The sequence below is a fragment of the Tursiops truncatus genome, chromosome 9 (genome assembly GCF_011762595.2).
Source record: "Tursiops truncatus isolate mTurTru1 chromosome 9, mTurTru1.mat.Y, whole genome shotgun sequence".
Taxonomy (NCBI): Eukaryota; Metazoa; Chordata; class Mammalia; order Artiodactyla; family Delphinidae; genus Tursiops; species Tursiops truncatus.
Window position 1 is genome coordinate 49,720,248 of NC_047042.1, and position 24,427 is coordinate 49,744,674.

The window sequence follows — 24,427 nt, forward strand, 5'->3', positions numbered from 1 at the left end:
TCTGGACGGGGTGGGGAGTTGGCAGAAGGACCTGCGGCGGGTCTGCTTCGGCCGCCGCTCTGGCCTGGTCTACCCCAGCGGCTGACTGATCGCTCAGTGCGGCACCATGGGGAAGCGGGACAATAGGGTGGTGAGTACCCGGTGGGGAAAGCAATGCGGCGGCGCGGGGCACGGCGGCAGGAGAGCGGGACCCCTCGCTCTTCCCGGCTGGGCCTGAGAGTCAGCGGCGGCGCTGGGACCTCAAACCAGGAGACCCAGCTCCCCTCCCCGCTCCGGCCCCAGACGCGCGTGCGCCGCGCACGAAGTTGGCGCCTTCGGCTCCCCCGCTCTCTTTTCTCTTCTCTCTAGTCTCCCTTTCCTCTACACCCCGTCAACCCTGCCGCACCGTCTGGTAGTGTTCTCTGGCATCCTTCCCTTCCGCACTCGGGCCAGCAGTGCCCAGTTTCTAGAGCTCTAGGGTCCCCTGCACCCTCCTGTAAGTCCAAAGTCTGAGGCCCGTGGAGGTGCCGGGACTCGCCCCCCACGCACCGCGACCGGGATCGCGCACCCAGGGGGGACGGAGGCCACGGACGTTGTCCCTCCACCCGGGGGCCTGCAGGGCGCCCAGTTCTAGCAGAAGTCGGGCTCGCATTTGAGAACCAGGATCAAAGCATTTGGCTTCGGGCCCCAGTGTCCAGCACTACCTGGCACCTAGTAGGCTCTGTAAAGGAACGAATAGCCTGGTAATGTTCACTCTGGAGTCAGGCCCAGACTGGAATGTCAGTTCTGGTCCCTCGGGAGTTGGGGGACCTAGGATGAGTTGCTTTTCTTCTTTGAGCCTCAGTTTCTTCATCTGTAAGAGGGGATCAGTGTTGCCCATAACTTTGCAGAATAGTTGAGAGTGCAAAAGGCAAGGTGGCCGGGCGAGTGCTTGGCATGAAGGTTATTCTAGTAAATGAGATAAAAGAGATGCAGAAGTACCTAATAGCAGAAAGAGTAAGAAATATCTGTAAGTAAGAAATTCGAGGTTCTGAGGGCATTTTGACAGGCGGAGATGGGAGGAAGGCATTCTAGGTGGCTACTAGCTTGGTGTGGACAGCCCAGGTTATGAATCAGTTTGAATGGGCTTTAAACAGAAGGGATTAGCAGTAAGCTTAGGTTGCAGCCTTACAGTTAGTTCTAGGCTTGGCTATGATAGAGTTTTAAACCACTGAGCAGCAAAATGAAAAAAAATAAATGTCGTTGAAGCTACTGTACTACATTTAGTGAACTAGCTTTTTAAAAATTAAGTGATTATTTCCTTTGGGGTTAGGGAGTGGGGGGAGATGGGGCGAGGTACTAAAAGAGCTTCACTTTTATGAAATATTTCTTGTCTTCAAAACGTTTGTTTTAATTTTATTTAGTCTTCATAATCAAAGATGTCTAGGAACCACAGTGGTGAACTTTGATTACAAGGTTGAGGAATGTTCTTTTCTCTTGCTTTCCTGGCTGTAAGTCAGACCTTGTGGTATTCTGATTCTCATAGAGTTGAAATGGTGTTCTCCTGGAGCATCCTTAGGTTTAAGGTGTTAAGAGTGTTTGGGCTCTTTAATGACCTTAGGCCTTAAATGCTTAGAAATTACCGGACCTTGGGTACAGTTTTCATGCAGAGACCTAAGATGTTTTGTTTTACTGGCAAAAGGTGTTGGTTTACACATACTTTTAAAGCATTTGAAAAAGTTTCCAAATTAGTTTCATTTACTAGAGCATTTTGATAATTCCGAGCTCTACTTATTACTTGGCATGTTGTCTTGGCCCGTGGTGGTTCTGGTAACATTTTATATGCACTTCAAAGGTTGTGGAAAGGAAAACAGGAAATTAAGAGGTAGAAGACGCAGATCTTCTCGTTCAGTCTCCTCATTGCAATGGAGGAGGAGATGGAACTGTTTAAACTGGGACCAAAAAAAAACCTTGGGTCATCTGATAAGTTAGTTTAGTACATCATAACTCTTGATGGTTTTTTTCTTTTTTTTTTTTTTTTTTTGCGGTATGCGGGCCTTTCACTGTTGTGGCCTCTCCCGTTGCGGAGCACAGGCTCCGGACGCGCAGGCTCAGCGGCCATAGCTCACGGAACTAGCCGCTCCGCGGCATGTGGGATCTTCCCGGACCGGGGCACGAACCCGTGTCCCCTGCATCGGCAGGCGGACTATCCACCACTGCGCCACCAGGGAAGCCCATAACTCTTGATTTTAATTAAAATGAACATGTGCCTCTGAAAATAATGGCTTTTTTTTCTTTTTACATTGATGATAAAAATCATGGTTTTAGAGATGACAGAATTGCTTTCTAAAATGCCATAAATTTCAGGTTGAAGTTTTTGTAAAAATAGGCTTTACTCTTTAGAGCTGTTTTGGTCTCAAGGCAAAAATTGAGCAGAAAGTACAGAGAGTTCCCATATGCTCCCTGCCCATAGACATGCTCAGCTTTCCCTACTTTCAACTCCCACACCTGAGGGGAACATTTGTTACAGTCAATGAGCTTACATTGACACATCATTTTCACCTGAAGTCTTTAGTTTACATTAGGGCTCACTCTTGGTATTGTACGTTCTTGAACGGCTTTTATTTATTTTTTCACTGAACATTTTAATTCTTGAGATTTGTAAAGGGCACTTTAATTTGTGATGGCCACCCTTTGTGCCCATTGTTTTCCAGAAGTTTCCTTCGTGTTCTTTTCTGTTACTAAAACAGATGTATCCTCTAGATAAAAATAGGTAATCAAAGTAGCAAATGAAATTCTGCGCATTTTGTCCTTAGCAGTTTCACTGCATTGCTTTTTTTCCTAGCTGCCCACTTATATATTCCCTTGAGCTCAATTTGCCATCCTAAGTTTCAAAGACAAATCGTTTTCTGTTACCCAAACTCACAGCAGCAGCTTGGAGTCACAGGCAGTTCTAGTTACATATGAGTATGAGTGTTTGCTTTAAAAGGGCATAGTATTTAAAGTGACTGTGATAGACATTTAAAGAAATTGCAGTTTCTTTATTTTGATTGATGCCCAGCCACCCACCGCCTAATGTTAGAAGCATTATTTTTCACACTTACGCATAATAAGTGAAAGAGCTTTACCTTTGTGAAATACTTTTTTGTTTTTAAAACCTTTCTGTTGTGCACAGTAAAATGAGCACTGTTGCTTAATAATTATGAGCACAGAATTTTGCAAGGAGCTTGTGAGATGCGCTTCATAAATATTGCTATTATAATTGAGATAAATAATGGAGGTATTTAGAGTGGTTGAATTTTTCTCATTTTGTTTACTATTAATATTATGGCAGTGTTTGCATGTAGTATTTTTGTTTTATAAAGGTAATGAGTTATTTTAAATTTTTTTCTCCATTGTATGAAATGATGAAAGTAGACGTCTTCCTTTACATTTTGGTGCACCTGCATCAAAAACTTTTTAAAAATTTATAGTTATTTATTAAAATGGTATCTCTTTTTTTTTTAACTTGCTTTTGCTTTTCACCTGAGAAATTTTGGGCATCATCTTTTTAATGGCTACATAGTATTTCATTTTGGGAATATAATGTATTAAATTAATCTCAAATTGACGGCTCTTTGGGTATTTTCAGTTTTTCCTATTTTAGTGATAACAGTTTTAACATCCTTGTATATATTTACAACTTTAAAAATAAAGTTTTTACAGTTTTAAACTTAAAATATTTTACTATTGAGTACTGCTAAAATTATGACATGCTATCAAAGAAATGAGGTGATAGATGATAGATATTATAGTTTTTAAAGTGATGATCTTAGCTTGCACATTGTACTTGCTTTTGGTTATGATGATTGTCAGTGTCATTGGTTGGGCCAGCAGCTGCTCTGTTGTGGCCTCTGTTGGTTGTCATTTCCACATGAACTGATTGAAATTCTCAGCAGAGACAGTTGAATGAAATATTTGAGGGCATAACATTTGATATAAAAAATAGGACTTTATGCCTCGGTCTTAAACGTTGCATTTGATATCCACATGTAGCCCTGATTCAACATCTCTGACCGTAGGAGCTCTAGCATTCATTCCTGCCAGTAAGAAAATTATATTAAAGGTTTAACTTTTTCATCTCAAGTAAGTAGGCAGTATCCAGTTGAATGGAAGTAGTTCTCGGTATGTGTTGTTTATAGTGGTTTTATATTGTTTATTCTGCCAGAGTAATCTAGAAATATATAACTTATATTTGTTATGAAGGTGGGTGATTTTGTCATTTTTAAAGATATTGTTAAATAAAATGCATCAGATGCATTGTACCCTTTCACTTCTTTTCAAATGTTAGGTAATTAGGTTTAAAATCAACCTTGGTAATAGTCATTTTCAACCAAAATTCTTTTTATTTATAAAGTAGAAGAGTTTTTATAAATGTTGACTTGAATTAAATTTGGAAAGCTGAATCATAGGGTCAAGAGGTTGAGACTGAATTAAAGACCAGATTTGTGAATTCTATTTAATAAAGCAACACCTCTTTGCTAGACACTGTCATTAACAAAGAAATATTCTGGGGCTTCCTTGGTGGCACAGTGGTGGATAGTCCGCCTGCCGATGCAGGGGACACGGATTCGTGCCCCGGTCCGGGAGGATCCCACATGCCGTGGAGCGGTTGGACCCGTGAGCCATGGCTGCTGAGCCTGTCTGGAGCCTGTGCTCCGCAGCAGGAGAGGCCACAACAGTGAGAGGCCCGCGTACTGCAAAAAAGAAGAAAGAAGAAAGAAACAAATATTCTGCTTTATTTTGTCTCAGTGTATTTTGGGGGAAAGTGTCTAAAAATGTGTTTTACTGCTATAGTAAGTGTAGTATACAGAGCGTAATATAATTTCTGTGGTTTTTTAATTGTACAAAAATATGTATAACAAAGTTCACCATTTTAAGTGTATAGTTAAGTGACATTGAGTACATTCACAGTGTTTTACAACTATCACCACTGTCCACTTCCAGAACTTTTTCATCATCTCATACAAGAAGCTCTGTACCCATTACACAGTAACTCCCAGCTCCTGGTAAACTCTATTTTCTGTCTCTATGAATTTACTTATTCTAGGTACCCCACATAAGTTGAATCATACAACGTTTGTCCTTTGGTGTCTGCCTTATTTCACTTAGTATGCTTCCAAGGTTCATCTGTGTTGGAGCATGAGTGAAAAGAATTTCACTCTTTTCTAAGGCTGAATAATATTCCATTGTATGTATATGTCACATTTTGTTTATCCATTCTTCCATAGATGGACATTTGGGTTGTTTCCACCTTTTGGCTGTTGTGAATAATGCTGCTATGAACATGGGTGTACACGTATCTGTTTGAGCCCCTGCTTTCAGTTCTTTTTCAATCCTACTTAGAGGTGGAGTTTCTGTTTAACTTTTTGAAGAATCAGCAAGCTTTTCCAAAACAGCTGCACCATTTTTTATTCTCACCTGCAACGCTTAACTGTTCCAGTTTCTTCACATCCTTGACAACACTTGTTGTTTTCTGTTTTTGATAGTAGCCATTCTAACTGGGGTGAGGTGGCATCTCGTCGTTTTGATTTGCATTTCCCTAACGACTAGTGACTAGTGACATTGAGTATCGTTTCATGTGCATATTAAGACATTTGTACATCTTCTTTGGAGGAATGTCTAAGTCCTTAGCACATTTTTGAATTGGGTTGTTTGGGGGTTTTGTTGTTGAGTTGTAGGATTTCTTTATGCATTCTGGATATTAACCCTTGTCAGATACATGATTTGCAAATATTTTCTTCCATTCTGTGGATTGTCTTTTCAGTCTTTTGATAGAGTTCTTTGATGAACAAATGTTTTTAATTTTGATGAAGTCTTGTTTATCTATTTTTTCTTTTGTTGCCTAGCATGATTTAATTTTTGATGTTAACAATTTGTGTATAAAATTGCTCTCAGCATGGCGCAGTATTTCCTGAGATAGAAGATATAGTAGAATAAGCAATGAATTTAGAGTTAGGTCTTCTTTAACTTCTTTGGAATCGAGTTTCTTCATTTACCATTGTGCATAATATTATTACCCTCAGAGCTTTACTGAGCTTTAGGAAAAAGCACTCTAAGAGTAAGAGAGAGATGTCATTATTATTTTCATCAAATCTCTGGTAAAAACACATTTTCTGTGAAAGAGCAGTATTACTTATCTCCCAAACTTATGAGGCTTAATAGAGCATTAAATCTACTTTTTGTAATGAAAAGTTGGTTAGTCAGATTGTTCATGCTTAGTTGGATATAGTATGCATTTATGATAAAGATTGCGTTATGAGTATGCAAATGTACTTTTGTGTTTTCAGTGGTTATTTTAATGGAGTTAATTTTTGTTTTTTCCTCAAGGCCTATATGAACCCAATAGCAATGGCCAGATCAAGGGGTCCAATCCAGTCTTCAGGTCCAACGATCCAAGATTATCTGAATCGACCAAGGCCTACCTGGTATTTGTGAAACAATTTACCTATATATAAGGTTTTCATAAATTTTTAAAGGTTATTTTTACAACTTTTATTGATTGCTGAGCAGTTGCTAGATACATAATTTTTTGAAGTGGTATTTGATATGTGCTTTGTTTTGAATGTATAAAACACATGCATGAATGTAAAGCAAACATTTGAGAACCCACCACCCAATATAGCTAAAGCACTGCCAGGGAATCTGTTTTGTTTTGTTTTGTTATTTATTTATTTATTTATTTTGTGGTATGCGGACCCTCTCACTGTTGTGGCCTCTCCCGTTGCGGAGCACAGGCTCCGGATGCGCAGGCTCAGCGGCCATGGCTCACGGGCCTAGCCGCTCCGCGGCATGTGGGATGTTCCCGGACCGGGGCACGAATCCGTGTCCCCTGCATCGGCAGGTGGACTCTCAACCACTGCGCCACCAGGGAAGCCACAGAGAATCTTTTATACCAAGCACATATTTATGTCTTAAAACAGACCTTAACCTTGAAGTGTTCTAAGCTATTTAAAATAGTAGGTTTGAATAATTTTGCCCTTCCACGGGGTATAACTAGGTGTTGAGAAAGATGACTTTAGACCTTGTTTCTAGTTTTATCCGCTGGCTTTTCAAAGAGTTAGGGTTTCCCATTGTAAAAGTTTTTTTTTTTTTTTTTTTTGTAAAAGTTTTGTTTTAAATTTTTTGTTTGTTTTGCCCTTGTTGAGTGGCTCTGATTTTTTGTAAATAAAGTATCATAGCACTTACATTATTGTTTTCTAGTATGTCTTATTATTAAATACCCATACTCCTGAGGTAACATAAGGCAAGCTTCAGAGTTGTTAACTTTGGACTCCTTCTAAGGGCCCCTGATAACTGGGCAACTATAGTTGAAAGTTGTATTTACATACAACAGGGAATCCTTCCTTTGGGTTAAATAGGAAGTAAGCTGTGTCTGCCTCTTAGAATGTTCTTCAGTGCTATTGTTTATTGTCGCAGCTTACCAAAAAATAAATTATCTCATGATTTTAATGAGATCTTTATATGTGAATTTCTGTGTTGCAAAAAATATGTGTATTAAATGGCACTGTAACGTGAAAAATATAAAAAATAAATTATCTCAAAACAAAGTATATTTTATCTTTAAAATTGGGGAGAAGGGATGAATTTTAAAGGGGAAGTGCCTAAGCTAGTGGATTACATGTATGGTCAGAGGTCGCCAAGACAACCCTCAGGTTGGGTAATTGCTAGAAGGGCTCACAGATAGTCGTACTCGTGGGCAAGATTTATTATGGTGAAAGGATACCAGCCATAGTCAGCAAAGGAAAAAAGTGCATGGAGTGAAGTTCAGGGGAGCCTGGACGCAGGCTTCCAAGGCTGCTTCTGTGGAGTCATACAGGATGCATTTCATTTCCTTAGCAATGAGTTATGATAACACATGTAAGGTATTGCCAACCAGTGTGATTCAGTGTGTCCAGCTTTTTTATTGGCGACTGATCTGCCTCTGCCTGTCAGGTGCCAAAATTCCAGACTTCCAGAAGGAATAAAGGTGTTCATATAAACTATATTATTTGTATAGACAGGCACAGTAAGCCACTCTTATCAGGGGGTGGTACCAAAATCTAAGTTCCCAGATGCCAGCCAGGGCTACTCGTTCTTAAAAGCAGGTACATTATAAAACGGGTGATTTAGTAATAGACTATAGTAATTCAGTCATATAGACCTTAATTCACCCTAACACTGAAACTACTAGCTTTGTGACCTTAGGCAGATTTTCTTACCTTCCTCAAGTTTCAGCTTCTTTATCTCTAAAATGGGGGTAATAATACTACCTTTTCTCACAGGATTGTTGTGAGGATTAAAGGAAGATGTATTTAAAGCAGTGCCTGTTGTATGGAAGTGCTCAAATGTTTGGTGTGTTACTTCTTATAATCCGTGTTTAGAAGGGGAGTGACTAGTATTATCTGATAGGCTTTATTATGATAATTGATTTACAAGGACGTGAACAAAGAAATTTAAAATGTAGCAGCACTGGAACTAGAATGGAGGTTTATTAGGATATTAAGAAAAATTTATTTATGAAATTTTTGTTGCCTTGTTTGTAAGCATCCGTCTCAAATTTGAATAGCTTGAAAACTTACTTGTACATTCTATTTTTTTAAGGGAAGAAGTGAAAGAACAACTAGAAAAGAAAAAGAAAGGCTCCAAGGCATTGGCTGAATTTGAAGAAAAGATGAATGAGGTTTGTAAATTGTGCCTTTAAAAAAAATAATCTTTTTTCTTATAATAAAAAAAATGAAATCTTTTTTTTTTAATAAACCAAGAGTTTGGGCCTAGCTCTTTAGGTTAAGGGTGCTCTGTATTATAGAAGTGTTCTTGTTATATTGAATACGGTTTGTATATTTTGATTTCTTAAAAAAAGAAATAGAGAAAAGCCATCTTACAGTAATTTAAATCATCTTAAGTTTTCTAAATGTTACGTTCTTCCCTTCTCTCCCCTTATCCCCAGGTCCCTATCTTACCCTGGGATTTCCATGGTGATGTTTGCTTGTTTTGATTACAAACATATATGTAGTATTTCAGCCACAGTATAGATTAATTCAACTTTTACTGTCTGGAAAGAGAATCTAACCACCATTGTTAAAAAGAAAAAAGTTCTCAGCCTCAGTAATAATACCTACCCTTCCTTTCAGTATACAGTAAGGAGCTCCCACCTCATAATATCCTCTTTGAAAGGAGCTCGTAGAGGCTCCTTTGGTGACAGGGTAAAGGATTCTGGCACCTGCAGTATCTTTTGACTGTAATTAGAGGCTGAGATGAGAGCGAGGTAGTAGAGGATGGAAGGAAGAAAGTAGTGGCTGTCTCTATATATTTAGGTGTATTAGAAGGGGATAGGTAGCCTCTAATGTGTTTATAACTTTTCTGCAGAACTGGAAGAAAGAACTAGAAAAACACAGGGAGAAATTATTAAGTGGAAGTGAGAGCTCATCCAGGAAAAGACAGGTAATGCCATTTTTAGTTTATTGCTATTCTTAATCTCAGAGTTGGGTTTTCATAATAATGCTGTGTACTACTATTAATAGATACATTTGAAAACACCACCTTATTTAGATTTGTACTTGTATTTGTTTGCTTTTAGAGAAAGAAAAAAGAAAAGAAGAAATCTGGTAGGGTGAGCAAAAGTTTTCCATTTTTCTAAATGTTATAATCAAGAGCGTACAAAAAAAGTAAGAATAATTGATATAACCTGTATGCTAACTCTAGATAAGTCAAGGAACCTGGAGGTCCTTTGGTAGTTACGGGTGGTTTTGTTCTATTAGTGATAATAAAAGAAAGGTGCCAACCTCCTTATAACCTAGTGACTCCTTCATTACTATTAAAGAGGGAAAATCGATTACTGTTGCTACATCTGTTGTTACTTTGTGTGTGTGTCTGTGTGTGTGTATGTCTGTGTTTGTGAGGGAATGTGAGATTTGACATTTTAGTATTTAAGTCATGAATATGGCATCTGTTTCTCAGACACTAGATTAATTTCGTTAAGTATTTGAGAGACTTAGTAAAAGAAAAAAATTCCTGCATCTCACAAGCTTTAATTGTTTTGTGCTTGGTCAAGTATTCATCTTCTTCTTCATCAAGCTCTGATTCTTCCAGCAGTTCTTCAGATTCTGAAGATGAGGTAATGTTTGCCTGTAATGATTCATGAAATAATATCTCTGATATCTTTACTGACAAGTGGAAGAAACCCATTATGAAATATCTGTTAAAAATGTTTACTTCCAGTTTTTGATTAATCATCCATAACTGAGAGCGCTGTTGTGAATAAATAACTAGGTATTTAAATATTGGTAAATGTGTTTTTTAGATTCCTAAATTTGTCTTGTTCATTTAAAAATATTAGTAGAAGAAATGGATTTAAAAATCAAAAATTCTGTTTTAGCTAAGAATTACATGTGACTCATCACTTAACATTTTTTAATAAAACAAAGTGATGTAAGTTACATTTTAAATATTATTAAGTAAAACATATTTACACGCTGGTCCTTTCATCAAGTTTTGTTCATTGATTAAGTTTTGATGTTAATAAAATGCAACGATTATATTTTTGAAACAGAAAGCAAATATTTCTGAAATGTTTCATGTAGGATAAGAGACAAGGAAAAAGGAAAAAGAAAAAGAAGAGCCGTTCACATAAATCTTCTGAAAGTTCCATGTCAGAAACTGAATCAGACAGTAAGGTAAAATCATTTAAATGAGCAATATTTTGGATAGCAGACATTTAATTAGGTTCTTCTTTAAGTTCTTCCTGTCTTAAATTGCTCTCAGTTTAGAAATGTGATACTGTTTTTGTACTTTGATGCTCTGTGTCACTTAATTGATGTACTTAATAATATTGTACATAGGGCATTTAATTGTTCTCTAAGTACTTTGACATATAGGTCCCCACATCTCAGCATTTTTATGACAGCTTTATGATAAAGCATGGCAGACATTATTTTTCCCATCTACGTAAAAAATTTGTAGTGCAGATGAAAACATCTTGCTTAAATTCATACAGATCATATTAGAATTGGAAGTTGAATCTATCTTCTAATATCTGATCCAGTGTCCTTTTTACTGTACTGTACCTAAATCTGTTCTGTACTATCCAGAATTATCAGATGCAATTAACTCTCAAACATTAGTGGTCATAAGAAATACATGCAGGTTATAATAAAAATGTGGATTCCTGGGTCCTATCTCCAGAGTCTGATTTAGTGAGTCCGATTAGGATCAGAAGTCTACATTTTAAACCAATGGTCCCTAGGATTCTGATGCAGTGCTGTCCATGGGCCACAATTTGATGAGCACTGTCCTGGGGTCCCAGGAGAACAAAACAACTATTGATATATGGTTGTATGGCAGATATCTACTTGCCCTACTGAGACTTCTTTTGATAAAATGCCTGGCATATATAAAGTATTCAGTAGATGTTGGTTTTGTTTTTTAAAGCCGAAGAGCCAGTCTAATGATACTGATAGCTAACATTTATAGAATGCCTACTATAGATTGAGCCCAGTTCTAAGCACTTGACTTGTTAACTCAATCCTCTCAACACCCCTATGAAGTAGTTTTTTGTATATCCCACTTCATGGATAAGGAAGGCTCAGAGAGTTTAACAGCTAGCCCTGAGGGATTCAAAAGTAGAAATTCTTGCCTCCCCACTTTATAAGGAAGAGTAGGGAAATCAAATTGATGTCTGAGCATGGTGTGAATTAGAACTTCAGTGCATATGATCACTACAGGTAAAAATAGCAATAGCATAAAGTCTTATTTTAAAATAAACCCTGTGGTTATACAGATAACGTCCGTTGTTTTAGTTGTACAGAGATTTGATATACAGCCAGATAAATGAAGAAGTCTCATTCCCTCATAAGCACATATATACACAACCTGTATTTCTCCCGTATTTTCAGAATAAAATTCTGGAAGTAAACTTTTTTTCGGTCATAGAGTAAATCACTTTTTTGGTATTTTTCTTCCTTCTGTCATAATGCTGTATCTTTCACATTTAAAATTGATATATATATATTTTATTTGTTTAGGATAGTTTAAAAAAGAAGAAGAAGTCAAAGGATGCAACTGAGAAAGAAAAGGTAATTTATACTTTACAGTGCCTTAAGATAACTTCTTTTACTTCAAGAATTGCTTCAAAAAATTAACATTAAAGCATTCCCCTTTTTACCTTAAAAGATTTCTTTTGCTTATTGAGTTCATTTTTGAAGGTAAAAGATCAGAAGAAGCTTCCTGCAGAGAATTTGAGTTTGTATAGATAAATGTATTATCTCAGTTTAAAATTCAAAATAATGAAGATTCTAAACATTTCCTGTTTCCTCAAGTCATTTTAAAGAAGGTCCTTTTAATGAAAGAACATGGACTTCTGTTTCAAATTGAGTGTACCATAGCTAAATTTGAAAACTTTTTTCTACTCTAAGTAGATGTTTTATCTTCATTTATAGCTTATCTATACCTAATGCTTAATTTATCCCTACCTAAGTTTCTGGTTTATATTTTTAAATCTTTCTTATTATTAAAAATAAAAGCCTAAAGAAAGCAACTACTAATAAAAGGAAAATAAAGACCAGTGTCACTGTATTTTATTCAGTCTTTGTATATCATTTCTTAAAAATTGAGGTGAAATTCACATAATATGCTATTAACCATCTTTAAATTACAGTTTGGTAGTATTTAGTGTATGTACAGTGTTGGGCATTGATCACCTCTCTAGTTTCAAAACTTTTTCATCTGGCTTCCCTGGTGGCGCAGTGGTTGAGAGTCCGCCTGCCGATGCAGGGGACGCGGGTTCGTGCCCTGGTCTGGGAAGATCCCACATGCTGCGGAGCGGCTAGGCCGTGAGCCATGGCCGCTGAGCCTGCACGTCCCGAGCCTGTGCTCCGCAACAGGAGAGGCCACAACAGTGAGAGACCCGCGTACTGCAAAAAAAAAAAAAAAAAAACTTTTTCATCATTCCATTAAAAACAACCCATAGTCACTAAGTAACCAGTTTCCTTCTCCCCACCCACCCCCAATCCCGTGATAGCCTCTAATCTGCTTTATGTCTATGGATTTGTGTATTCTCGATATATCATATAAAGGCAGTCATACTATATGTGACCTTTTGTGACTGGCTTCTTTCACTTAGTATAATGTTTTCGAGGTTCATTCACATTGTAGCATGTATCAGTACTTCATTCCTTTTTATGAATGCATATAATATTCCATTGTATGTATATAGCACAATTTGTTTATCCATTCATTCATTGAGGGACATTTGAGTTGTTTGTACCTTTTGGCTAGTGTGAATAATGCTGCTTTAAATATGCATGTTTCTGTATGGACGTATATTTTCATTTCTCTGGGGTATATACCTAGACATGTTTTGGTTTTTTTTTAATCAGTTTGCAAATAAAAATGCATTAACACTAAAAAAAGAAACCATATTGACAGAGTTGGTTTAATTAATTCCAAGGATTCAAGGATAAGAAATTTATTAATATAACTTGCCATATTAACTGGTCAAAGGAAAGAAACCGTGTGATTATTTTAATAGTTGCCAATAGGGTGTGATATAATTTCAACAGAACTTCCTGATTTTTCAAAACCACTATAAAATAAGAATAATTGGTTACTTTCATGTTTTAAAAAAAATTGTAAAACTAAAAACTGGCAATTTGCAAACATGAAATACTAAAACAACTGCACTGTGATTTTTGAAGTACTTCAAGATATACAAAGTATAGAGTAATATACACATATATAAAAAATCACCCATATGTATACCAACTAGAATTAACAGATGGTTTAAATTTTGTCATATTTGCTTCAGGTCTTGTTTTATGGGAAAAGAAGAAGGCCCAGGCACTTTCTCCTTCCTTAGAGACAGCTGTTTCTGAAATTACTGTGCCTCCTTCCCATCCACATTTATACACTTTTATTAACATAAGTATGTGTTCAGAAATAACTTAGAGTATTTTCAGAAGGGTGTCACCATGTTTCCTCTGAAGCTTGTTTTTTTCTCTCAGAATTACTGTTGACATTTATCCTTGTTGATACTCTCAAGTTTGTTTCTTTGGCTTATAATATTCCATTATTTTAACTCACCACAACTTGTATCTCCATTCTCCTGTTTGTGGACATATAGGTTATTTTCATTCTTCAGTAATGCAAACAGTGCTGCAATGGCTATTTGTTATCCATTTCTCCTTTTCCTTAAGTTGTCATTAATTTTCTGAGGTATACCTGGGAGTATAACTTCTAGGTCCTAGGATATACATACGTTTTACTTGTCTACATTTTGCTTACCAAAGTGCTTGTTATTAATTTACATTCCTACTAGTAATGTATGACAGTACCCTTGTTCCTCATACATACTTGTCACGCTGTGAGACCTCCCTTTTTGCCAGTTCAGTGTGTAGAGATGTTTGAGCCCCTTTATTTGTTTATTAGCCATTCAGATTTCATTTTCTGTGAATTGCCTATTTGTGGTCTTTGCCCATTTTTCTGTTTGATTGTTATTAATCTTTCTGATTCATAAGAGTTATATACTTTGGATGCTAATCTTTCAGACAGGTAGTTAACATCTTTTGGTCTATGGCTTCTGTTAATCCTGTTCAGGGTGTCTGTTATAATCTTACATGGTTTTAATTTTCAGTTATATGTATCAGTCATTAGTTTTAGCTCCATTTTTATTTTAAATTGTTCCGAAAGTGCTAGGCAATGGAATACCTAATTAGAAAATATAGTGGAAGAAAGTATTTCATTTATGATGGTAACAAAAAACATATAGGAAAATCTTAAAGAAGTGAGCAGGACTTATTTGAAGAAAACTATACAGATCTATTCAGAAACGCGAAAATTTAATAAATGTTCCTGGGTATGACTTGCTCTGCTAAAAGTTAAAACATTTTTCATATGCTTTGATGAAAAAATGTGGTATGATCCAGGAATAGAAAAACAATGGAACAGTGTAGAGTCCAGGTAAAAATTTGTTAAGTATTTGTGGAATTTAATATATGATAGAGGTGGCATTTCTTGGACCAAAATGACTAGCCATTTGGAAAATATACAGTTGAGCACTCCTTAAGGCCAAATATATTCCAGATAAGTGAAAATTCTAAATGTATGAAAATGCAATTAGAGAAAGACATGGGTGAGTATAACATTGGTATGGGAAAGGGCTTTACCTCAAATCTCATGAACTTCTGACCACATAATTCAAATGCTGAATGGGAAAAAAGACATATAGGTTATAAAAAATAAGCTGTGAACGAAGTTTAAATATAATGAACAGACTAAGAAACACTACTAGGAATACATAAGGCAAAAACTTGATCTTCAGTAATTAAGGGAAAGAGAATACCTCACATACACATAAAAATAGGTAAAATACATGTTGAGGCAATTTTTAAAGAAAATATGAACTATATTCTAATAATCTGAGATTGATATGGCTGATAAAAGAATCTGACGAAGAGGCTTTTTGGTGAAGTGTGGTTCATAAATGAATGAAATAAGAAACAATTTTGAGGGTTATGGGAGAGTGAGAAAATCATTTGGATGAAGGCTGCTTTGGTCTTTGATTTAGTCATTATTGTTAAAGATTTTGCCCTCACGTACCCTTTACTATATTTCAACTTTGTTTTTAATAGCGAGGAACTCATATGCCTGCCCTCCAGAAGGAAATGGGTTAAGTAAATTGTGGTATCTGCTTTCAGTGGTATATACTTTCAGTGAATGTCAAAGGCAGCCAAAAATGATGGTGTAGTTGGCATGGAAAGATACTGTTGGGTGAGAAGACTGGGTTCCAAACAAGTATTTATGTAAAATTGTATATACACAGAGATGTTTCCCAAAATCCCTGTAGTGGGATCTTGGTGAATTTTCTTAAAATGAACATTTATAATTTCTACCAAAATAATAAAGCTGTTTGCAGAAACAAATCACCTGTAATCTACCACACATATCATCACTGTTAATTTCTTTTCTTGTTTGTTTGTATCTTCAAAATTGGGTTCATGCTATGTAAAAGTTTTAGGTCATTTTTTTCTGTGTAAGATTAACTGGTGAGCATTTTTTCCTTTGTGCGGTTTTGTTTTTGTTGTTATGAACTACTTCATACGTACTGATGAAGCATATAGAAAAAATAAAATGACAACCAGCATATTCACTATGCAGCTTTAATAAATCTTAACATTCTGTCATATTTGTTTCAGAATGTTTTATTTTTTTTTGGTACTTTATTTTTTAATTTATTTTATTTTATTTTTTGGCTGCGTTGGGTCTTCATTGCTGCACGTGGGCTTTTCTCTTGTTGCGGCGAGCGGGGGCTACTCTTCGTTGTGTTGGGCAGGCTTCTCATTGTGGTGGCTTCTCTTGTTGGGAACACAGACTCTAGGTGCACGGGCTTCAGTAGTTGTGGCACACGGGCTCAGTAGCTGTGGCTTGCGGCTCTAGAGTGCAGGCTCAGTAGCTGTGCCACAGTAGCTGTGGCACATTAGTTGCTCCGCAGCATGTAGGATCTTCCCAGACCAGGGATCGAACCTGTGTCCCCTGCATTGGCAGGCAGATCCTCAACCACTGCACCACCAGGGAAGTTCCCAGAATGTTTTATTTCTTTAAAAATGTTTTATTTCTTAAAATACGTACTTAAGCCCCTAAGTACTCCTCCCCAGAATTATACATTTTCTCATCATTAAATACTTAGAGATGAAGTTTTGTTTTGTTTTTTAATGTGAATTTAACACTTTAAATGCGCTAAGGGAACTACGGTGCAGAAACCTTTTTAGGCCATCACAAATAATTACCTGTTGATTTTCTTTTCTGTAACACTAGGCCTGTCTGATCCAACCCAGGCTAGAAACAAAAAGAATTAAACTGCAAAGGACCCAATTCTTATACCATATGTTTTCCTTAACTTTTTAAAACTTCATCATGTATAATTAAAGAAAATAAGGAGGATATTACATCTAAATGGATGTATAGGTATTTCTTTTCAAGTTATTTAATAAAAGCATTGCTTTATTGGAATTAGAAACTGATTGCTGATAATTGTCACCAATTTTAGACGTTAATAAAATGAAAATGGATAATTTTTGTGATAATTGGGAAAATTCTTAAATAGAACTTAAAAACTTAAAATTCGTGTGGCATTGTATTATATCTCAGTCGGCATACATATATTTATTTTTCATAGGACATTAAAGGACTCAGCAAAAAAAGAAAGATGTATCCTGAAGATAAACCTTTATCATCTGAGTCCCTGTCAGAATCAGATTATACTGAGGAGGTAAGTCTATGATCAAATCCATTTTCTTTACTTAAAAATATTTAGTTACTTGATTTAATAAATACGAATTAGTAAAAAAAAATTTTCATAAGATATTTGATTTACTCACTTTTCTAATATGTAAAAGAGACGCCGTTTCAGAATAAGTTTTGTATTTTTACACAAGATAGTAATATGGCTTTTATTTTGAGAATCACATTCCCAGATACCTTTCCAATCTGAGATCTTTTATTTTTACTCTTCTAATGTTTTCTTTTTACTACCATTTTGATGGCATGAAAGATACTGTATAGCATGTACCATATTAAAACCCAAGCATTCCCTTGTTTTTGTTTGGTGCTACTCTTTTTTTTTTTTTTTTTTTTTTTGCGGTACGCGAGCTTCTCACTGTTGTGGCCTCTCCCGTTGCGGAGCACAGGCTCCAGACGCTCAGGCTCAGCGGCCGTGGCTCACGGGCCCAGCCTCTCCGCGGCATGTGGGATCTTCCTGGACCGGGGCACGAACCCGCGTCCCCTGCATTGGCAGGCGGACTCTCAACCACTGCGCCACCAGGGAAGCCCCGGCACTACTCTTTAGGGAGTAGAAAGGTGATATGGTGGAACAGAAATGTTGACATGACTTCAGTTTTCCTATCCATAAAATGAGGGAGTAGAATTAGGTAATCTGTACAGTTCTTTTCAGCTCTAATATCCCTGTCTTAGGTTTTGTATTCTCTTGGAATTAGAGTCCATTCTTAGTTAATTTTAGGTTTATAAGTTATCTTTGAAGTATTTCTCTGCTTGGACTTTATTTCCTCATTTGTAAAATAGGACCTCTTGTCCCCATGTGTAGCAATATTTTGTAATACTCCTTTAATGAAGTTTGTAGCTAATATAGGCTACCTGTACACATTTTTATATTAGTGTCCCCTAAAGAAATAAAAATGAATACAAGAGAATAATTTTATAAAATTATATTTCTATGCATAAGTACTTGCGCCTAATAACACTAGAAGACATAAAATATTAAGCTGTGACAAAATTCAGGCTGTAGCAGGTATGTTGACCTATGCCCTTCAAAAGCCGTACAATAGCATTGTCGCCAATGACATTTTCCAAAATGGTGGACAATGCCCAGTAAAGCTCTGAATGAAACAAAATACAGTCTTCCCTCTATTTATATGACATAGCTATTCTGGGACATCCACTGTACGGTCATCCTTCGATATCTGCAGGGAATTTGTTCCAGGACCCCTGTGGATACCAAAGTTCACAGGTGCTCAAGTCTCTTACATAAAATGGCGTAGTATTTGCATCTAACCCATGCACATCCTCCCATACGCTTTAAATTATCTCTAGAGTACATCTAATACCGAATACAATGTAAATGCTATATAAATAGTTGCTGGCATGTGACAGAGTCAAGTTTTGCTTTTTGAAACTTTCTGCAATTTTTTTTTCCCCAAATATTTTTGACCCATGGTTGGTTGAATCCATGGGTGCTGAACACACGGATACGGAGGGCCGACTGTATCTTAAAACCCAGTACAAAATACTTTGTGTTCATATTGTAATAAACTTAGATTTTATATTATAATTGGGCCCATTATATGAATGTCAAGCAGGCTATTCTAAAGTTATGTCCAGGCTCCCTGGATATCACCTGATGGCACTCCCTGTCTTGGCCCCACCCCCTCAGTCACTGAGATGACAAGAATAACCACCAGACACAAGGATTGCGTTCTCCAAGTTCTTTCAGGAGAGAGCTACCGCTTCTATTGAAAGTTAATAGTCTTTAATGCTTCTGTGTTCTATTCCTTCAGTCTATTTTAGTTTATTTGTGCTATTCTTAGTTACATTTTCATGTACTTGACATACAGTAACCTAGCAGATAAACCAGACAATTCAATATTTCAGCAATTTTTGTGCTTTATTATTGTATTAATTATGTTTGTCTTAATATAAAATATGTTACATTTGGATTTAACATTAATACACATCAGCTTTAGCAACTTTGAATTTAACATAAATCCAGTGTATCACACTTTAAAATATTGAAATAACATATTAATGGGGTAATAATTGTTACTTGAAAAGATTTTTATCAGTTCATTGATACTGAGTACACTATATATATAAAACCACCATTCGTTAAACACCATAGGTAAGAGAAACACCTACTGTATTCCAGGCATTCCCCCTTGAGGGTGGATATTACCTATATTTTACAAAGACGATGAAACTGAGGGTAATACATAGCAGAGGTAGGGTTCAGAGTTTGGTCTGTTTTATTGCAGAGCCCATGTATTTTATCTGCTGTACCTCACTGCTCTTTTTAGGTGGTGAAAGAAAATCTAAGAGAAGCCCTCTAGAGATTTAATTTTCTTTCCTTTAAATGTTTTTCGTTGAATCCTCATTGTGATATAATAGAGGTTTGAGGTACAATAATGCATTTAAAATGTTTTTTGATTGTCAAAAAAAGGTTTTTTACATAGAGGTATATTAGTGAATGAAAAAAAATGCCTTGGAGATTACATATTTATCTTCTGTTCTCCACAAAAATTTTAATTTTGTAGATACGAGCAAAAAAGAAGAAAAGCAGTGAAGAACGAGAAAAAACAACAGCAAGTATCACTTATGTTTTTACATGACAACAGTATAGCTGTTTTTAATATAAAATTAGTCATTGTAAAGCATGATTACACTTACTAGAACTAAATAAATATTTATTGGGAAAGGTGTGGTGTTCAGCAGCTTCACTTAATGGGTTGGAGAAAATTAAATTGGCTCAGAAGAAAGGAAGCATATCCTGATAGCAAACATCTCTGTTTCATTTTCAGTATTTTACTGTTAGAAATGTAAGCTTAAACTATTGTTTGACTTTCTTAAGCTGTAACAGGAAGTATGAGAGTAAAGTATGGTGATTCCCTCCATCTTCGATAGTAGATACTCCCAGATCTGCCAAACCTGGTAATAATAGAAAAAGGCTCATGAAGCACACGCTGCAATGAAAAATAAGAGGAATGTTACAACATAAATGATTCACTAATAAAGATGATTCTTTCAATCATTTCTAAAGCCAGCTCTGCTATCATGCAGGTTGAGAAGTAGAAAGAGGAGAATAGGAAAGTGGAAGTGGTATCCAATGAGAAGCAGACCAACCTAGAGAACGTCTGTAGCAAATTATCAAGGAGAAATGCAGATCATATCAGCAAAGTAATTTAGGAGCACCCACATAAGTGTGGGCTATGGCCTTTGAAGGCATTTTCTTAGGGAGGAGTAAAAGAAAAATGAGAACAGCATCATTTGTAGGTTTGAGAGTAACTGCCCCTTCCCAGAATGTCCCTGACTCTTAAAACGAGGGTCCTTCTCTGAGAAGGTTCACCTGATAATGTGTGATTTGGAAATAACATTTTATATGCTTCAAGACCAAGGAGACATTTAAGAGACATTTTTCCTGAGTGGGAAAATAACTTGGGTGAAGACTGCATCTTTGGTTCAGATTATTAAGACATAAAGTTAATTTTGGATAATTCTAATTTATATTTGCATACTTTATTGTTTCATGCATTCAGCTAGCATGTATTTATTAAGCTTCTCTATGCAGGCACTGTTCTGTCTTGGTAGAGCTGTTATAATGGAGTACGAGATAGATAAGAGTGTGACAAATGAGAGGCTGACTCAGGGAGAGAAAGCCTCTTTGAGGACGTAAAATTAAGCTGAAATCTGATTTACAAAAAAGAGACAACCATTAGAAGATGAAAGATAGAACATCCTAGACAGAGAGAAGAGCTCAGGACCTATGGTGGGAGTGAGCTTGATATGTTTGAAGCAGTGAAAAAAGGTAGGCTTGGCTTACACGTAGTAGTAGATAAAGAGGATGGCATATAATGAGGTTGGGAAGTAAGCAGAGGCCATCTCACAGAGCACACTATTTAGGTTTTAATCAAAGCAAACAGGTAACCTAAATCAACTTTACATTTTAAAAATATTTTGGCAGAAGTGATGACTGGACCTAAATGAGGAATGCTGTTGTTTGTATTACAGTGGTAGTGATGGAGATGGACTGGCATGATGGATTTGAGATATGTTTTGGCCTTAGGTGGTAGGACTTGCTTGGTGCTTCAGGGGTGGAGAGTGGAGTTAAAGAGTCGAGTCAAAGATAGTTTAGATTGTTTGGCTTAAACAATATGATGAATTAGTGGTGCCATGCACTAAGATGGTTGAGAAAGGATTTGGAGGGAAAAATTAAGCATTTTTAATAACTAGCATGGTAGAGCTAGTAATAAGGCACTTGCAGTCTTGAGTTTAGAGCATAGGACTGGATATAAAGATTTGGTCTGTTAAGTGGTATTTAAAGCATGTTACTGGGAGAGCATTTGGAAAAGAAGGGAAGGAAGCCCACAAAGGTTGAGCAGAGGAAGAAGAACCAGCAAACAAGGTCTTTGTGATAGAAGGAAAGCAGCAGAGTGAGGTGTCATGGAAGCCAAGAAGAAAAGTGTTTTAAGAACAGAGTGGCCAACTATCCTTTTGTGAAAAAGTAACCTATACCCAAAACTTATTTTTAAAAGCCCAGATATAAGATTTTGGACTCTCTAAAAGTCCCTGCATACCTGGGCTCCTAATGAAAAGAACAGTGAAAGTTTGTTAGTGTCACAAAGTGATAGAGGCCTTAGGGAAGGCGGAGGGATGGAAGTTCTAATAGATAAGGAGATGGAGAGGAAGTTTTATTTTTGCCACCCTTAAACTAAGGCTCTTGCCTTTTCTTTTTACTTCTGAATATCAACAACTAGTATATTATGTGATGCTACATTTCCACATATCTGTTTCTAAAAGTTCTGCCTTCTCTTTTACATCAGAAAGTCAAGAGAGTCAGGGTTCAGCAGAATTCTAGCTTCCTTTGTCTAGTCACAGTATGACTACTTTTACTAGGCCTCAGTGGTGTTTTCCTCTAAAAACCAAGCGTCCATTTTTCTAAGCTAAATATACTTTTCAACTGTACGTCAGTATTTTGTACCAGATAGTTGTTAACTTAATAATTAAAGTAGCGCTACCAGTCTAAGCAGTACCTAATACCTGTTCCTATTTACTTAAAAGTAGCAGGTTTAATGTATTCTCTAAAAGTTATCATTTTACAAACAATTGTGTTTTGCTGTGGTATGACGATTCCTTTGCAGTAACTAAAATGATTTCACCTTTAAAAATTAGATAACATGAAGTATAACAGTTGATACCATAATCCAGTTGAATTTATTTTCTACAGGAAATCTTGTTAGAAGCTACATTAATGTGCTACTGACTAGAGTTTTCCTCATCTTTTGAAAATTGACAAGCACTCTCTTAGTCCTCATACAATATTATTGAGACTTTTCGAGAAATGTTTTCAGTAGCTTACTTGTTTGTGTGGATTGTTAGAAATAACTATACATAGTAGATTAGAAGTACCACGGTGAAGTTGTTGTTTTTAATTTGCAGATTTTCATGTAGCTGTGTCTAACATGGAACTATCTTTTCAGGAAAAAACAAAAAAGAAAAAGAAGCATAAGAAACACAGTAAGAAGAAGAAAAAGAAGGCTGCTAGTTCAAGTCCTGACTCACCATAACATTAAGAAGAATCAGGATTCACTTATAAAGAAAGTGCAATGTCTAAGGAAATATCAACTGTGAACATTATGACATATTTACTAAAATGCATGAATTTTCTTGTTTTTAGAATTATTCCTGGACTATCAGTAGCCACTCAGATGCCGCTGTGTGAAAGGGCCATAATTGTTGCCTGCTGCTTGAACATCTGTTTTTTTCTCATCCAGTGCTTTATAACTGGGAGATAACACACCGCAGTCATACTAGTGGTTAAGATATTTGGGAATAAAGTTAATATTTTTGACTAGAAGTATCTAATGATAAATCAACAGAAACTGAATCTGGATACATCATTAAGATGTAATCAGACATGACCAGATGACTCTAGTTAACATTTTTGAAGTAGGGATTACGTTGACGTTTCAAAATCCTTACTCTGTAGATAAGCGTATTTTAATTTTTTCCCCTTGTATACTTTTGTTTACCTGGGGAAGGAGCTTTTAGGGGTGGGGGTGGGGTTTGATATCACTTCAGCTAGCAGAATAGCGTGCCTTTATCCTCACACATCTTATTTTTGTGGACACAGTAGCCATGCTTCATGGGGAGGTCAGGGCCGGGTATGGCAGTCTTGCCCTTTACTGAGCTTAGTGACATCGTTGGACTCTGTCATATGCTACTTTGAGTGAACCAGAGAAATAGCCTTTTGCAGCATGAGAATGCCCCAAAAGCTCTGGGATTTACCTCCACTTCAATAATACTGAATGTTTTTTAGCATTAGAATGTGTTATAACATTTGAACTAATTTTGACTACACTTTGGCTTTGAAAAGGAATCATTTCAAATGACACTGGTACTTTTTGAACTTGATAGCTAAAGATTCTAAAATGCATGTTTTATACTGTTAGGTTTTAACCAGTCAGGAAAATTTTATGTAATCAGTGATAGTTCCTTTATTTTTTGTATGAGTTTTGTTTAGGCTGTAATGTTTAGCTTTTTATTAACTCCTTATTCTTGCTATTCTAAATTCCTTACTGTGTTTAACAGCATACTTGCCAAGATATTTAGCATGTAAAAAGCAGGTTTTTGATTTTTTTTTTTTTTTTTAACAGCTTCATATTGAAGCTGAGACTTAACCATAAATAAGTTGAGTGACAGGCCTGGTATGCTGTGTCTTGTTACACAAAACTATTGCCAGAATCTTAGTAAATATAACGTTTTAAAGGTTTGTCTTTGTATATTCACAATGGATTATGACAAGTTAAATTTAAGTGAGAATTACATATTTGCTTTTCCTGTGTCATATTTTACTAAGATTTTGTGCCTCATGTCTCCTGCTGAATTGTTTACTAGTAATGTTAAAAAGAATTGATAAATCATTTTCACTTTACATTTTTATATAATCAGGTAACATGAAATATAATTTGATGTACAATTTTGCCTGTTACAGAGGGTGTGCTAATTATAGTGGTATATGCACAAAACATTTTGGCATGACAAGCTGAATAAATAGCTATTTTACTTAAAAATAGCTGTGTTCTTATCAGCTCCCTTTGAGTCTCAAGTTATAAAGATTAAGGAACACTACTAGGTGTTAAGTGCTAGGTGGATAAGTCATGTCCCCAAGTTT

The 24,427-nt window shown here is 36.3% G+C and overlaps 1 protein-coding gene across 1 annotated transcript; it reads left to right on the plus strand.

The window, feature by feature from the left end:
- Nucleotides 1–24,326, plus strand: FAM133B (family with sequence similarity 133 member B). Its single transcript, XM_004310982.4, has 11 exons — nucleotides 1–130; nucleotides 6,328–6,425; nucleotides 8,581–8,659; nucleotides 9,346–9,420; nucleotides 9,557–9,589; nucleotides 10,031–10,093; nucleotides 10,560–10,652; nucleotides 12,000–12,050; nucleotides 17,147–17,239; nucleotides 19,794–19,841; nucleotides 22,734–24,326. The coding sequence occupies exons 1-11, from the start codon at nucleotides 107–109 to the stop codon at nucleotides 22,818–22,820; spliced, it is 744 nt and encodes a 247-aa protein (XP_004311030.1). The 5' UTR covers nucleotides 1–106; the 3' UTR covers nucleotides 22,821–24,326.
- Nucleotides 24,327–24,427: the final 101 nt, after the last annotated feature.

Excerpts from the sequence above, each read along its gene's own strand:
- FAM133B (XM_004310982.4), top strand. The coding sequence starts at position 107 with ATGGGGAAGCGGGACAATAGGGTG. Across the intron at positions 10,653-11,999 it reads AAACTGAATCAGACAGTAAG|GATAGTTTAAAAAAGAAGAA; the intron begins GTAAAATCATTT and ends TTATTTGTTTAG. Across the intron at positions 12,051-17,146 it reads ATGCAACTGAGAAAGAAAAG|GACATTAAAGGACTCAGCAA; the intron begins GTAATTTATACT and ends TATTTTTCATAG.